The sequence below is a fragment of the Peromyscus eremicus genome, chromosome X (assembly GCF_949786415.1).
Source record: "Peromyscus eremicus chromosome X, PerEre_H2_v1, whole genome shotgun sequence".
NCBI lineage: Eukaryota > Metazoa > Chordata > Mammalia > Rodentia > Cricetidae > Peromyscus > Peromyscus eremicus.
This window is the reverse complement of record NC_081439.1, coordinates 112,933,491-112,950,094: the sequence shown is the minus strand read 5'-3', so window position 1 is coordinate 112,950,094 and position 16,604 is coordinate 112,933,491. Positions and strand designations below refer to the sequence as shown.

The 16,604-nt window shown below is 43.8% G+C and overlaps 1 protein-coding gene across 1 annotated transcript in view; it reads left to right on the top strand.

Annotated features, from left to right (window-relative positions):
* The window catches only part of Gpc3 (glypican 3), a 339,189-nt gene that overhangs the window by 231,886 nt on the left and 90,699 nt on the right, over positions 1 to 16,604 (top strand). The window contains exon 6 of the mRNA XM_059250245.1: positions 16,028 to 16,148. Within this exon, the coding sequence (XP_059106228.1) occupies positions 16,028 to 16,148 (121 nt within the window). The remainder of the gene's footprint in view (positions 1 to 16,027; positions 16,149 to 16,604) is intronic.

Sequence of the window (16,604 nt, the reverse complement as noted above, 5' to 3'; positions counted from 1 at the left end):
AGATTCCTTGGAAAATATTTTACTTCTGAAACTCAAAACTCCCGACAGAGAATGAGACTTAATCATTGGAGATACTTATCAAAATGAAAATATAGATGATGGAAATACTGAGCAACATTCCCATCTGCTCGGTAAGCAGTGCTCCTACTATCCAGGCATACACACCTCTCCACTTGTAAAGAGTTCAGGGAGCCATTTTCTCTGCAAATAAGGGCAATTTCAATTCCTTTCTATTTTTATCTTCTGAATGCAATCAACTGAAGGAATGTTTTCACAGATCTCATCTCTGTGAGTGCCTCTTACACCTATCATTTCTTCTCCTCGCTTCCCCACTACCACCCCATCTTAGCTTTAGATAGCATGAGATTTCAGGATTTAACCGAGAAGTCTTCAAATTAACAGCCTTGGCCCACTTGGGCCACCTACCTACAGTTGCAGAAGGCAGAAATTCTTCCAGCTTTTGCCTTTGTGAGACAGAAGTTTCAGTTAGGGAGTCTTGAAGCCCAAGAGAAAAACAAACAGCCCGACCAAATTTACCCTGGAATTCGCACTAGTTACCCATGGGGTTTGACTGCACTGCCCTGATAATTCCTAGATGAAGAACAAACACCGTAGTGACTATGCTCTCAGATACCCATGCAGATTGTTAAGTCCAGTGTCTGAATAATTGACTGATACCTTCCTTCGTTTTCTGGATAGTTTGTACTAGGGAAGCCCAGTTTTACTGTTTAATTGCACTGATCTTTAATGTACTGTAACGGGGTGGGGCAGCAAGATGGCTCAGTGGGTCAAAACACTTGGTAAAGCCTTACAACTGGAGAGTCCACAGTGGAAGCAGAGAACCAACTCCTAAAAATAGTTCTCTGACCTCAACATGTATGCCTACACTCATACTACAGACGTAGTAACCTTTTCATTGCTCAACTCCATCTCTAGATTTCACTGGAGTCAGTCTCTCCTGAGTCTTTTCTTCTCAGCTCTCAGTGTAAAATAAGTTTACCTCTCTGACACTTAGCATGCTTCCTAGAAACACGGAGGATGACTAGTAGTGAGGAAACAGACACTTGCACTTTAATTTGTAATTGATGCCTTAGTTCACTTTGATTCCTCCCTAGCTTCTCCTGTTGCTCCTTTTGTGACATACCTGGGTGGGATCCGGATGGTCCTCACCCCAGATGTCAGTTCCAAGAAGGAGCTGTTATCTTTACAGGCTGACAGTGTAACATAGTTACCTCTGTCGGTGTCAAATCTGTATTCATCTTGTGCCTGGAATGGCTTGGACTCTCACCAGGGGCATCCCTCATTACAGAACAAAATCCTTAAGATCTGCAGAGGGCGAATTACAGTGAGGGTGCCTCTTCTCCATGCTTTGCAATCTTACCTTGCATTTCAACTGAGAAATTATATACACACACATGCACTATGAATTCTCTTTCTGATTTCCAGGGATCAGCCAAACCTTCATATGTTTATAATGTCTTGCCAAGATTTCTCTGAGAATTGGAAAGGCAGAAGTGGGGATATGCAAAACAACACCTTTAGTTCTCAAAGACTTGTGTTCTTGTCTTGAAACCTTCTGGGTTCTTCAAAAAGTGGAGAAAATTTCAATTTTAAAGTTTATTTTAGTTCATGTGTGTATCTTCATGTGTGGTGTATGCACGTGAGTGTGTAGTTGAACACCCATGCATATGCATGAGAAGGCCAGCAAATGTTGGATATCTTCCTCTATTGCTTTCCACTTTATTGCCTTAAGACAGAATGTCTCACTGAATCAGAAGCTCACCCTTCACGTAGGCTGGCTGGCCCGTGAGCTCTCATGACCTACCTGTCTCTGTTCTCCAATGCTGAGAGTTATAGGCATGTGTAGCCATCCTTGTCTTTTTACATGGGTGCTGGATTTAAATTCAGATCCTTATGCTTGCAGAGCAAGCATACTTACCTACTGAGCCATCTCCCAAGCCCTGGCCTTTTATTTTCTTCTCTGCTAGATTAAAGAGGTAAACTGGGGCTGGAGAGATGGCTCAGAGGTTAAGAGCACTGACTGCTCTTCCAGAGGTCCTGAGTTCAATTCCCAGCACCCACATGGTGGCTCACAACCATCTGTAATGAGATCTGGCACCCTCTCCTGTATACATAATAAATAAATAAATCTTAAAAAAAAAGCTTTTTTTTAAAAAAAAAAAAAAGAGATAAACTATGGCATATCAACAGGTAGGAGAATGAGACTTTAACACCCAGTTCCTGACATATACTGAAAGTACTTCTCAAAAATAGGTTAATAAGATAGCTTATATTCTTCCGTGATTGAGGAAAAGCTGGAGAGGACATTTTACCCTGCTTTTATATTGCTGGTATTTTAAAACCACTCTCTTTTGAGGACTTTGGGGTGGGATAGAGTTCTAGAACTGTCAACTATCAAATCTCTCGTTTTTTTACATAGCAAGAGGAGATGACCTTCAGTCATCAAAAGAATTAACGAAAGACTTCCATTCCATAGTATGTGTATATTCTCTCTCTCTCTCCCTCTCCCTCTCCCTCTCCCTCTCCCTCTCCTCTCTCTCTCTCTCTCTCTCTCTCTCTCTCTCTCTCTCTCTCTCTCACACACACACACACACACACACACACACACACACACACACACACGTTCATCTCATTCCAACTTCATGAGAACAGACCAATGGAAGGGAGCAGATACTATACATAGCTCCCACGCTCTTGTTTTAAAATAGACTGTTTATTTTTTGATGTTTGGGCTTATTTTTAGGTTTATAGTGTGGCTTTTGTCCAAAGAACCCAAGGTAGAATGCAAGCTGTTTGAACTATAGGACTGCTGATGAAAGCAGCAGTGTGGGAACCCTGGGATGCAAATCACTGGGAAAGCAAGCATTTGTCTAGCATGTATGAGAACCTGACTTCCATCCTCTGTACCCCCAAAAAAGGAGCAACAGGGAAGAAAATATAGATGACAGAATATAGAGCCAAGAGGAAGGGAGGACGGGAGAAAAAGTAAATGCTGGAAGACGGAAATGGCGTTCAGTGGCTTGAGTTGTGCTTTCAAGGTGTTTGGTTCCGAGCTTCTTCAGTAGCAAGGCATCCCAAGAGCACACTGTAGCTGAGGCTCACCCAGTAGCCCGTCATACTCTGAGGCTTAGAATGCAGGTACACCCTTCCTTTACCTCGCCAGTACTGTCTTCTCATTGCTACTTCATCCTTTTCTATCTGTTCTTCAGGATGCTGTTTAGGGTTGGATGGAGGGAGGGGAGCAAACACGGCCTTTTTATTTGGTTTATTGCTAGCTCTTGCCACAAGTCTTAGTCTCCCTCAAACATCCTTGGATTTCATTTGCATGAATTCTTCAGGAAGCAGAATCAGTACACTCCACTCATTCCAATTTGATGAACTACTATGTCTATCCTAGAATGAAAGCGTTGTCATACCCAGCTGTTTGCTAGTGTAGCAGTTACATGTTTGACTTCATCCTAGATAGCTAAGTCAACACTGTTTATGAAAAAGCTGTGAAAGACAGATGCATTACACCGAAAATTACTTAATCCACTATGGCATGAAATATTATTGATGACTGCTAAGGATTTTTAAAAAAATCCTGGTAGAGAAAGACAGATCTGTTTGGGGTGTACCCATGTGTAATGATCCATCTAGGGGATTAGATTGCTATATTTTTCATCATAGATTTATCTTAAAAATTGTCCTTAGCAACAGCTATTTATCAGGACCCACTCCATGATGATATAGTGACATTTATCCCTTAAAGATTGTAGCTTTTCCTTCAAAATTGAATGAGGAAAAAAATGGCTCATCCGTCTGAGTAATGGCTTAATACAATGTGCCTCATTCAGAATGGGCTGCATTTGGTCAGCTGTCATGTCTTAAATATTGGGAGGAGACATCTTCATGCAGTGTGTGGCTATGCTTGTAGACCACCTGTTGAAGGCTGGATGGCTTATTATTTTAAGCAGATTATGTATGTCCTCATAATACACAATGCCAGCACTTCCTGGGCTCAGATAATTTTGTTATACAGAGAGCATTTGAGGGCCTTCTAGGTAGGGTCTCCATCATTATATCTGTCCTCCACAAATAAATATCACTTCTTCTTTATCAAGATTGGAAGAAAAGAATCTTCTCTTACCATCACTGCACCTGAAAAGGTGAAGCAATGGAGCCATGAGGGGAAATAACTACTTTTAAAGAAATTATTAAAGTAACATGTACAAGCTTCTATATCTTTAGAGTGTCTTTGCCTCCTTCAAAGGGCAAAACAGGAACTTGGTGGGTTATAGACTTATTTCATTGCTGCTCCCCCATCCTGCAAATAATTTTTTCCATCAACTTTGAAAAGAGCACTGCAGGGCTTCGCGTGGTCCCTGCAGTGTGCACATGGTTGCATCTCAGCCAGCTGATTGTCAGTGGCACAGGCAGAGGGTTCCAGTAATGAGAACCTGAGTGGTTAGGAAACATGACCTGGGTACTGGAGGCATATTGAGAAGAGTACTGTCTTGAGAATGATCCAGATAGAGCTCTCAATGGTCATGCAGGTGTGAACTGTATGCTGGGGCAGGGCACTTAACACCAAATTCTGCTAGCTTACTTGGCAGATAAGATGTTGATGCCTACTCTCCAGTCCAAAGATGTCTTCTGGCATGTAGGCACAGCTGTTAACAATTAACAACAAAAACAAAACAAACAAACAAACTAAAAACCCAGAGACAGATTTTTAAAGATACATGGTACCATGAAGCAACACTATTTAGGCATACAATTTTGGAGTCAGCATGTCTGGGGGTTGAATTTCTAGTCTACATCTTAGCTCTTTTTCTTTTCCAAGCCCCCATTTTCCCCATGTGAAAATGGAGTCAATTCTTTACTTAAGAGATTCCTAATTAGCTTTTGCAATACTGTTAAATGCAAAGTACAATGTCTGGAACACAGTAGGCCCTCAAAAATGGTAGCTATTGTTGCTATTAATGCAATTAGTCAAGGCATCTTTTGATTCCAGGGGCGTAGCTCAGGGATAGAGCCAGCATTGTCTAGCATGTGGAAGACTCTGGATTCTGGCCTCAGTACAGCAAAAAAGGAAACACATCTATAAAAACAACCCTTAAAGACATTTACTGGGCCTGAATGTAGCAGCTCCCCTTGATGACCTATTTCTCAGGAACAGCATGGCCTGCCCCCACTCCTTTTATCTTATCTCTTCTGCAAAACATGAAAACCCTTGTCCTTGGCCTGGGTGGTAGTCCTCAGCCAGGATAGAAACGAGAATGAGGCTAGTTGCCAGTCCAACGGAGTTGCTTAACACTAAACTTCTTGTCACCCTGCACTTAACCTTTGTGGAAAAGGAAACTGATGATTAAAATCAGTCATGATTTCTCAATTTCTCAAACCAGTGAATTTTATTCTTTTACATGAGGCCAGCTTCGATCCTTGGGTTTGTCTCCTTTATACTGTAGTTTCATTTCTGTGTGGAGGGAATTTTATTTCCATTTGTGGCTCAAGTGTCAGAGGAATTTTCAACTGTTTGCCCTCTAATCTTAGTAAGCCATGCAGAACTTTAAAAAAATAGCAATGAACTCTTCTTGTTTATTGTTAGTTTTGTTTTGAGGCAGGGTCTTGCATAGCCCAGGCTGGCCTAAAACTTACTATGTAGCTGAGGGATGACATTAAAAGTATGATCCTCCTGCCTCTACCACCAGTGTGCTAGGATTGGAGTGTGTATGCCACTGTACTCGGTTTATGTGGTACCAGGGAATGAACACAGGGCTTCCTCCATACTAAGCAACCACTCTACTATGCAGGCTATAACCTTAGCCCTCTTCTAGTTTTGAGTACTTCCTTGTCGCTCCCTTTGCTTCTAGGTGTGGTTGGTTCTGGGAACAGAGCTTGGACTGGTCTCTGTTCACAGAAGCCAGACTAATGTGCTCCCATTTGAGATAGAGAAGTAGCAGCTTGAGGTTAGAGTGGCATATATCAGGTTATGCTCTGTAAATATACATACTAAGAAGCTAACTTCCAAAACCTATTACAGAAGACTAAGACAAGGAGTGTCCCAAAAGGGGTTAGAATTAGAAAGCTGTTGGGCTGGCCTGCCCCTACTTATCTTGAACTCAATGTCACCTCTTCTGAGAACTCTGAATCCTCCTGCCCCGTGCCTTAGTGTCCCAGCATCTCAGGTTCCTTCTAGCATGTCCCCAGTTGTCTTGTACAGAGATCTTTTACATGTTTGTGTCTAATTTCTCACCGTCTTCTTCAAGAGAAGTGCCATGTGTTCCTCCATGTGTATCAGTGTCCCGTTGTACCCAGTGTAGACTTTTGATGCAGGTTTGCCGACTTCAGAAGCGACACACAGACTTGTGAGTAGCAGCCTTGAGGACTCCACCTAGTGTCCCCTGGGGAACACTGTGTACCTTGGGCAAGTCACTTGAACTTTCACTTTCCTTATTTCCTTCCTCAGAGAAATGGTAGAAGTAGCCCGTCCTCTGCCTGCCCACTAAGATCGTGCACATGAAGTAGCTTTGGCAGGTGAAAGCACCTTTCATGTATTAGGTTTTCATGTGGAAGAGTAGGTCAGACACAGGGCCAGTGCTCCCCTGAATAAATGGAGCTGCATACTAGATGAGGGACACAGCATTCCCAGATTCTCTGTGCAAGCACGGACTCCCTTAGCAGCCTCCTGAGCAGCTCGCTCTCTCTCTCTCTCTCTCTCTCTCTCTCTCTCTCTCTCTCTCTCTCTGCATGTCTCTAGAAATTTCTTTCTTTAAGAAAATCCACTTGGCCCCACAGATTCTATTTTTAACCAAGTCCAGTCCATGGTGTTGAATAAACCAGTTGGCCCTGAATTAGGAGCTACTTTGAGAGACAGGAAGCATCATTTTAAATGAACAGAAAGTCTGAGTGACAGACCATTTTGAAGGAAAAGCACTTATGTAATAATAGTGCTGGGGATTGAACTTGAAGTCTGTATGAGATAATGGAATAAACAGATGAGAATCATTGATAATGAAGTTATTGTTTCTAAAGACCATCATATCCAGACTGATTATCATTCCCCTGGGAAGCCTATTTATTTAACAAAATCATCTTCTTTCCTTCATAAATACAAAAAATTTCCCATTTGAAAATCCTTGTGCGTGGATACTGATAGCGAATGCCAATGGATCACACCTGGCAGCAATGCTCTGTGCTTTCGTTATTAAAATATAAAAATAATAAAATAATTTGGAGACTGATTTTGATCCTCAGCCCTGTATAAATTGAGTTTGGTAACACACACCTAGATTTTAGGCACTGGGGGTAGGGGTAGAACCAGGAAGGTTAAACATCAGGGTCATCCTTGGCTACATAACACGTTTGAGGCTACCCTGGGCTGTGTGAGACCCTGTCTCAGAACCAAAAAAATTTCACCCTGAACAACAAATGTCTCTGGTCCCGACAATGGTAAGTTTGCTAGTCTAGCTCACCTGGACTAGAAGTTCCCAAGTCCCAGAAATCCCCTCAGTTTTGTGCAAATTACCAATAGCTGGTCACCTCTGGGCCCCTGTGTCTCTGGCAGCTACTAAATATGGAGAGAAAGGTGCCGTTCCGATGGGGTTTGCCTTGGAACTATGAGGGAGTCAGGGGACTTACAGCTTCCTCGTTCCCCTTTGAATTCCTGACCTTCTGCCTCAAGTATCCCGAGTACTGCTATCTTTGCGCCTACATCCTAGCCAGGTTTGGCACTTCACAAAGCAGGACTCAGCCAGTGAACACTGTGCAGGCAAATAATAGCTAACTCTTCTAGTGAGCTTGCCAGGTTCTGTGCTCGGCACTTCGTGGGCATTCACTCTCGAAACAGCCTTGGTGCTGGACTGCATCATTTACCCCCATTTATCATCTTCCCTCTTGTACTGATAACACTGAGGACGTATTACCAGAGGCCACGGCACTAATAAGGCAGGTAGAATTCAGAGCCAGCCGGTCCGTGCCTTTATTCTGCTCTCGCCCACAGATGCTTGGCTCCTCTTCTCTAGGGTTCAGAATTTGCCTTCCTAATCTTGATCAAGTCTCTAGCCTGCGTTTGCTTTTGTTGCTAATCCATGCTACCTAGAATAAGTGCTCAATGCTGCTAAATCTAGTCCTTTCTTTGCCCCTCACCCCACCCTCAGATCCAAACAAGGGCGTCAGGCCTTTGCAATCTCTCCAGTCATGTTTCTTTTTTCCTTTCCTCTGAGAGCTCTTTGCCCTAGAGCTACCCCAGTGCCTAGCTAGAGGGCGCCCTTTGCTTGCCTCTGAGGCTAGCCCTCTATTCAATCTCTTCTAGACAAGTGACTTCGTTTGCTTCCTTTCTTTGTTCCTTTGTTTTGTGAGATGGGGCCTAGGTGGGTTTTGAACTCTCTACATAGCTCAGGATGATCTCAAACTTCTGATTCTCCTGCCTCTGCCACCCAAGTACTGGGATTGCAGGCATGTGGCACCATACACAACTCACATGGCTCTTCAAATGAAAGCACTGAATCCCCTGTAGAGGTTTGGAGCCTGTGCAAAAGAGACCTTTCAGCCCTGGGCTAAGAATCCAGTTTGCATCCTAGCTCTATGGTGAACGTGTATCATCTTTGAAAAGTCATTGCCCTTTTATTTATAAAATAAAGAAATATGACAAAACTACTCCTAACACTCTTTCCATTCTGAGATTCTAAGATTTGGGAGGAAAGTAGAAATTTGAAAGGAAGAAAGCCATGCAGCCACCTGAGTGACTTTGAATTTCTACTTCTGTCCTTGATGGCTTCCCAAATAGTCCACAGTGAACGTGATTCAAATAGAGCCTCAAGGTAGAATCACTCTCATTAGGATAGCCGTGAGTTCTTCATTTCAGTCTTCCTGCAGCTGACAGGGGAGCGGGCAGGCTGGCTGGCTGAGAAGTCAGAGTCATTCTCGGGTTCTGATCCTGGAGAGTTTGGGGTGAGATTCGCGTAATTAAATCTGAAAGAAAACGTCTCTCTCGGAGCATCACACAGCCCTGGCGGGGCTTCCGAGCAAAAGAAATGGAATTCAATGACTGTTGCTCCGAATAATACTCGACACAACTGCCCAGGATGGAAATTAGACGCCCTCTAGCCACAGAGATAGATCAGTGACAGCAGAGATGCATCTAGAGAGGTGCCAAGGCCTGAAGGCCAGGTAAGAGCTGAGGAATACAAAGTGGCCTAGCGACCAGAGGGAGGAAGGCAATTTTCACTCTTTCCAAGAACCTCTAGGCTAGAGAGCTTGTGTAGTTTTTGACCCAGTTGTCCTTGTGTGAATTGCTGCGAGCTTTTATTAAGTATTTATGTGGCAGTTTATATTTTACCAAGTGCTTTACAATCACTTTTATTTGGCTTAGTAAAGTTTTCCTGGACTCGCATCTGTTTATGCTCAGGAGAGTCACTTGGCTGTTGTTTGCTTAGCACCTCCATGCGTACAGCCTCCCACCAGGGGTGACTTGTTCGAGAGGTACAGCAGCTGCAAACTGCCGAGGACTCCCACCGGAGCACTCGGGTAGTCGGCGGAGTGGGCATGGCTCACACTGGCGTTCTCGTCCCTTCCCTCTGTTATTCTTTCGTTTGTAATTGATGGCTGGTGACTAGAAAGCACCAGCACCGGGCCCAGGCCCGCTAACGGTGCTGCTAGTCTGCTCTGGAGCCTGCGGTGGTGACAAGCTCTTTGTCCGGACTGGTTATCCCCTCTCTCTGTGTTCCACACTGCCACTCTTCAGCAGACGAAGACGCACTCAATGTTCTTCCTTCCTGCTGCCTCCAGACCCGGATGGCAGCCTTGCTTCAAGGATTGAGTAGTTCCTTCAGTGTTCTGGACCCAGGTGTACACTTCCTTACCTTGTCCTTGCTAGCCCCTTCCTGACCTCTTGGGACATGCTGTCTCAGTTAGGGTTTCTTCTTCTATTGCTCTGAAGAGACACCGTGACCACAGCAACTCTTACAAAGTAAAACGTTTAATTGGGGTGGCTGGCTTACAGTCTCAGAGGTTCAGCCTGTTATTACTGTGACAGAGAGCATGGTGGCATGTGACAGACATGGTGCTGGAGCTGAGAGTGCTACATCTTGTAGGCAACAGGAAGTCGACTGACAAGTCATACTGTGGGAAGCCTGAGCAAAAGAGACCTCAAAGCCCGCCTTCACATTTATACCACTTCCTCCAACAAGGCCACACCCATTCCAACAAAGCCACACCTCCTAATAGTGCCACTCCCTATGAGACTATGGGGGCCAATTATATTTAAACTGCCACACACACTATTCCAGTCCACTAGATACTGCAATATAGAAGGATTTGACTTTCAGTAGTTCACAATGTAAATACTGAAATTCCACAGTCCCAAGGCTTCAGGATCAAGAACTTCCTGCAGGTTGATATGATGTCACAGCTGGGAAAATCCCATGGCTCATCTCGTATGATGGGTCACAGTGAAAGTGCAGGTACATTGCAGATATTTCATATCTCTAGGTGGTTTTCATTATGTGGATAAGGAATATAGGAAACAGGAAGGAATTCCATGTTGGCATGTGAGTCTCATCTGCGGGATATCTCATTATATACAAATCAGTATCCCCAGATCAGAGAGAAAATCCAAACCCTTCTGGTCCTGAGCATTTTAGACAAGAGATCCTCCACTTGTGATAAGTAGAGGTGTGCTCTCCTTCACATGTTGACAGTGGAAGGCCTAGAATGGGTGTCAGAGTTGGTTCACAATCATAAACGTCCTGAGTTCAGACAGCGATGGGAAGTCTGTGCCATTCAAAAAGAGGCTGTGATACAACCACTGAATGCTGCTAGCAGGCATGCATCTCAAGTGGGCTCAGTTTGCAAGCCTAGAGACTAGTCTGAAGGGATGGGCCTGAGGCTGGGAGTGGGATGTGAGCTGTGAGAAGCCATCTCTCTGGCTAGCTGGACCAAGTGGTATGTGCCACCCCACTTGAATGGTAACATTTAGTGGGGCATAGAGAAGAACCTCTGCCATCTAGACAGCAGCTGATGTCTACAGGAAGGTGACCTGGTGAGTGGAATAGATTGACAGGGAGACTAGGAGTCTAGTGTAAGGCAGGTCCTCCGTCAGTGAGCACAGACCCAGCAAGACTGAATGACAAGAACTAGGCAAAAGTCCATTCGAGTTTCTACCCTATAAACTGAGCTTTGTAGGCGAGGCCTTCCACCTCACATCAGCCCCATAAACATCTAGTGAGGCCCTAGTGTGGGCCAGAAACCAAGTAAAGCAGCAGACCCAAAGAGGAATACAAATGAGGGAAATGGGTCAGAGTTCAGGTCATATAGCCAGGGAACTAGGAAGCATTGTAAGGTCAGAGGAAGTCATGCCTGGACGCCTGGGGCTGGCTCACTCCAAGAGTGAGAAAGAATGGCTTTGAAGAGCAAGGCTAATTCCAAAGCCTGGGCCTGCCAGCTGAGTCACCGAAGCAACCCTGTGGTAGCTCCGTTTCCTCTGGCCTACCGAGTGCCTAGCCCTTCAGGTGGAAGGTTTGAGGCCTGCTAGTGACTACAGCTAAGGGGAGAGATGCCTCCGGCATAATGATAGCAGGAAGGGTTATCTTTTCAAGAATTTCCCCAGCGTCCTTTGCTGTGGAGTCAGTCTGCCCTTTGCTCCGGATCTCTGGCAATTCGTGGTGACATTCAAAACGACACAATGAATGACCTTTGAACCACTTGAAGTCCTGGCCTCTAAGCTCTTCCTTGACAGGCCCTGTCCCCTGGAAGCTCTGTGAAGGTCTTTCTGTCTGAGAGTCCTCCTCAGCTGGGCCTCCTCAGGGCCTGCCACTTAGACTTCAGAGTTCTAGTGCAAGGACAAGCAAAGAAAACTTGGGTGTTCCTTTACCTTGAAAATATGGTCTTGCCCCTGCTATTCCCCACTCCAGCCTTAACTTACACTTTACCAAGAGCCAGACTAGAGACAGCCAAGTGTGGCTGTGAGGGACTTGAAGCTTCTCTTAACTATTGTTCTCATGGTTCCTTTGGCCTCTCTCAGGAAGTTCTTTGCAAACAACATTTGTTGAAGGCCTACTATGTGTCAGACACTGTGGTTAGTCCTTTCACATAACAAGAGCTCTCGTACAGAATGTTCTGTGTTCTAGGCACTGTTTTAAGCACATAGCCTATGTTACCTCAACTTACTGGCATTCATTGTATGAACTAATTCCCCAAAACATGCTACTGGCATTATGCCTTACCTGTTTGAAGGGGAGCCAGGTTTATTTTTTATTTGGGGACTGGACCACGCATGCTAAGCAAGTGCCCAGGCTGGTCTTTAATTCACTCTGAATTCCAGACAGGCTTTGAACCTACAGTCCTCCTGCCTCAGCCTTCAGAGTATCCAGGATTTCAGACCTACATGACGAAGCCCAGCTCAAATTAACCTTTGAATTTGTAGCTTTGCCTGTTAGCCCAGTTCCTTCCTTACCACATGACTTGGCCCTTTTGTAGATGTGTTAGAGGATGAGGGATGTAGCTCAACTAGTGTAGTGCTTGCTTCCTGTGCACAGTCTTTGCTTCATTCCCCAGCACTGTGTGAATGGATCTTGGGCAATGCGCACCCTTAATCCCTGCACTTGGGCAGTAGGTTTCCTTTTCTCTTTCCTCCCCTCCTGAGTCCTCTGTATACTTTGCTTGTTTAGACTGACATGCAGGTGTTGCTGGCCCAGACCTTTTCTACCTTCCCCTCTCTCCTGGGCAACTGCTTCTCACAGCCCCAGATTCTGGTGACTGATATCAACTTCTCACATTTTCTTCATCATCTGGAAAATATTCACTGCTTTGCTGGACTTAAGTGATTTATAGTCCTTTCTCAAGTGAGGTTTGAAGCAGGAGAGAAATGGATTGGGACTCACTTATTCTCTTACCATATTAATGTCCACTAAAATGAGAGATAAATAGCTTTGCGCCCTTCTGGTTCTTTCCCTAGCACTTATTTCTTGCTACTAAAACCTCTTTGTAATTTCCAAAAGGCAGCACAATTGTGTGAAAACACAGGTATTTCTTGGAGTGGCGTGGATAAGTCTGTTTTCTTGTAATGTGCTCTAAAGTTGTAACTGTTGTGCTAAAGTTATAAAAAATAAAACAAATGAAACATTTTTTTCTTGGAATATATCCACAAAAATCTAGGTTTAATGGTCCACGCTTGCAGTCCCTAGTATCAGAAGGCAGAGGCAGGAGGTTTTAACACCGTAAGTTTAGGACCAGCCTGATGTACGTATTGCAAGTTCCAGGCTAGCCAGGGGTACATACTATGACTCAAAGTAAACAAAGAAATTTGCACAAATAAGTAAGAAAATTGCCCCTTTATTAAACATATTTAAAATCCGTGAATTCCATCTTTACTTTTAATTTGCTGTGTATTTATGCAAATTAAGACTGAATCTCCAACAGAAAACAGTTTTTCTGAGAGCCTCTTAAGATGTTTTTTTTTCTACTCTGTGTTCTAGTTTGTTTTTGAAGCTATTTATTCTCTTTAAATTATCCCATTTTCCCTCAGTGCCTATTGTGGCCAGAATATTTTCCAAGGAAAGGATGGCAAACCATTGGTTGTAATGCCACAGTCTGTCCATAAGGTGGCGCTCTGAGCACATATGATCTATAGCTTGTTTTTCGCTCAGCCATAACCGAGCAGCAACTGAATGTAAACTTTTGTGAAATCAAATCCTTTTAGCTGGGAGTTAGTCCTTCTGCGACTTCCTTGCAAACCCTTACCACCGTTCTAGTGCCTAGGGCAAGAAAGAAAGTGAAGTCTCTAGCCACTCCCCTGCCTTAAATCAGAACCAGCAGTGTTAGGAATGCACAGGACCCGTTGGAGGAACCTTTAAAGAAAAGAGTTTTCTTCTGAGTATAAAACTTGTCGTATTCGCTGTTAGAAAAGTCCCTTGCTGAGTCTGTTTCTTGGTGTACATGGCAAGGGGGCTGGACCCGCTGATCTGCGAAGGCGCTTCCATCTCCAGCATTCTCCATTTGCATCCACTGATTGCTTTCCACTACTCGGTTGCTGCCTAAGCCAGTGCAGATTTAGGAAGAAAGGCTCACCCATTTTACGCTTGTTTGACTCTATTCCTCTTTTACAAGTGCTCTCTTTGCTTCAACTGTCCCAGGACAAGCATGCCCAGATGGCCTGCTTTAATTAGGTTCCTTTTCTCTTTAAGGCTTTTACACAGGTTTCCTCCTCCTCCCCCTCCAGGCCTTAACCAATCTGCCTGAAAGGGAGAAACATGTTCTCCTTTTCACAGCACAAATAGGGTTTTCTTAGTATCACGGCAGTCATTTTTGTGCTGAATAGATCCAAACAGGATGGGGGAAGAAGATACTGCAAGGCAGTGCTTAAAGGTAACACCACTAACACCACGCTAAATATACCAGTCCAAAAAGGCATTCAACTGTGGAGGTAGGCATTTCTGTTCCTTTATTGCCAGAGGCATGTTAAAACTTCTGGGAAGAGGCAGTTGTGCAAAGAGGAGGACAGTTAATCAAGTCACAGATGAGTATTGCTAACCGGATAACCCACCGTTAAAATCTCCCGAGGCTAATGGAAGTGTTCCTGTCCCGGCCGTGCTCTGGGCAGTGTGTGGAGCAGATGAACTGGGGCTATGATGGCTCAGCCTCATTCAAAGACTGTCATGAACTGCATGCATCAGTGGCACCGAGGGAACTCACGGAAGTGAAATGCTGAATGAATTCATTAACTGGAAACTCCAGAGACGCCCCTAACTGAGTCCCTTTGGGCTTGACACTCAGAGCACACATGTCACATAAAATACCCCGCGAATACATCATCTGCGCCCCTTTGTAGCAAAGCTGACAGAGGCAGCGAGACACATACACTTAAGTAAACATAGTAAATCTTTTTTAAAGTTATTATTATAAAAGGGATGATGATGTGAAATAATGGATAGATTAAACAACTGGCTTGTGGCAATCATTTCACAATATGTATGTGTGTCTAAACATCACATTGTACACGGTAAATACATTCAAATTTTGTCAATTATGCCTTATAAATGCTGAAAATTTTGAAATTAACTAATTACAACTTGGTTTATTTTTTAAAAAAAATCAAATAGTTACAAAGATTCAGAAAGCTCACAGTAGGGGACTGAGGATATAACACCGTAGCACAAAACCCCCTCCTGTGGGCAAGGCTTTAGGGTTAGTTGTCGGTACCACACAGAGAAAAAGTTGTCTATGGTATAAAATACACGTGAGAAGTAAAGTTATAAAATACAGAAGCAGGTCATGCCTAACATCTCCTTATTCTCGCCGTTTTTTTTTTTTACATATTTGAACAGGTATAGAATGTATAGAGTACAGGAGTTCTCCTTTGGGGGTGATGTAATCGAAGACCCCCAGTTGTTACCTAAACAAATGATAGCACTGAACCCTGCATAAGTAGTCACCCCTGTAGCTCCAGGGAGTCAACCAAACACAATTGGGAAACACAAGTAGAGCAAGGCTGGGGATGTAGGTCTGTGGTAGAACACAAGTGTCGAGTTTGATCTTTGACGGGACAGGGGAAAGAACAGACGTGCTGGTCAGGGGTAGAACACTTACCTAGTATGCATGAGGCCCAGCACTGGAAAGAAAAGGAGACGGATGGCCATGGTGGCACATGCCTTTAATCCCAGTACAACACCCTGCAGGCAAAGGCGGGTGCATCTCAGTGAGTTCAAGGCTAGCCTGGCCCACACAGTGTGTTCCAGGCCATCCAAGGGTATATAGTGAGACCATGGAGAGGAGAAATAAATATGGGGGGCTGCATTGTGCTGAATATATTGAATATATACAGGTATTTTTCTTGTCATGACTTCCTAAATAACATTAAAACTGTATTACAGTACGTATTACAAATAATGTTGAGATGATTTAAACTATGTTCTGAAAGGCTAGAGAGAATCTACAGTCAGCCATACTGCTGGTCCCCAATGGAGTCGGTGTTCTCTTTGATTGGGACTTTCTTTGACAAACTTTCTCTTTCCCTTCCTCTCTACAGATACAGCCAGAAGGCGGCAAGGAATGGGATGAAGAATCAGTTTAACCTCCATGAGCTGAAAATGAAGGGCCCTGAACCAGTGGTTAGCCAGATCATTGACAAGCTGAAGCACATTAACCAGGTATGTGGTGTAGCCAGCAAAAGTGGAAATGCACAAGAAATCAATAAGAGGTAGATGATTTTCACTGCTGAAACAAATATTTAGGCATTTGGATAAGCAGCAATTATTCATTTTCTTCAATGATTTTCTTTGGTCCTCATCTTTCACTCCATTTTTAAATTATTATGCTATTGCAGTATGAGAAAAATTGTAATGGTATGGCCTCCATGCCTGGATTCGTAAAATAATTTTTTAAATGATACCATACTGACAACAAATTCTCATGTTCCTATTAATCATCTGCTGTGGCTGTGCAATAGTCTGTTGTCTAATCATCGGGATTGATAGACATTCTAATTGATTACAGTTTCATTCCATCATTGAGCTGTCTCTTTATCCATCGTGCTATCTCTTGATCATAGATTATTTTCTTAAAATACTGTGCTGTTGGGGTAAGAGATGAGTGTATTTCAAAGG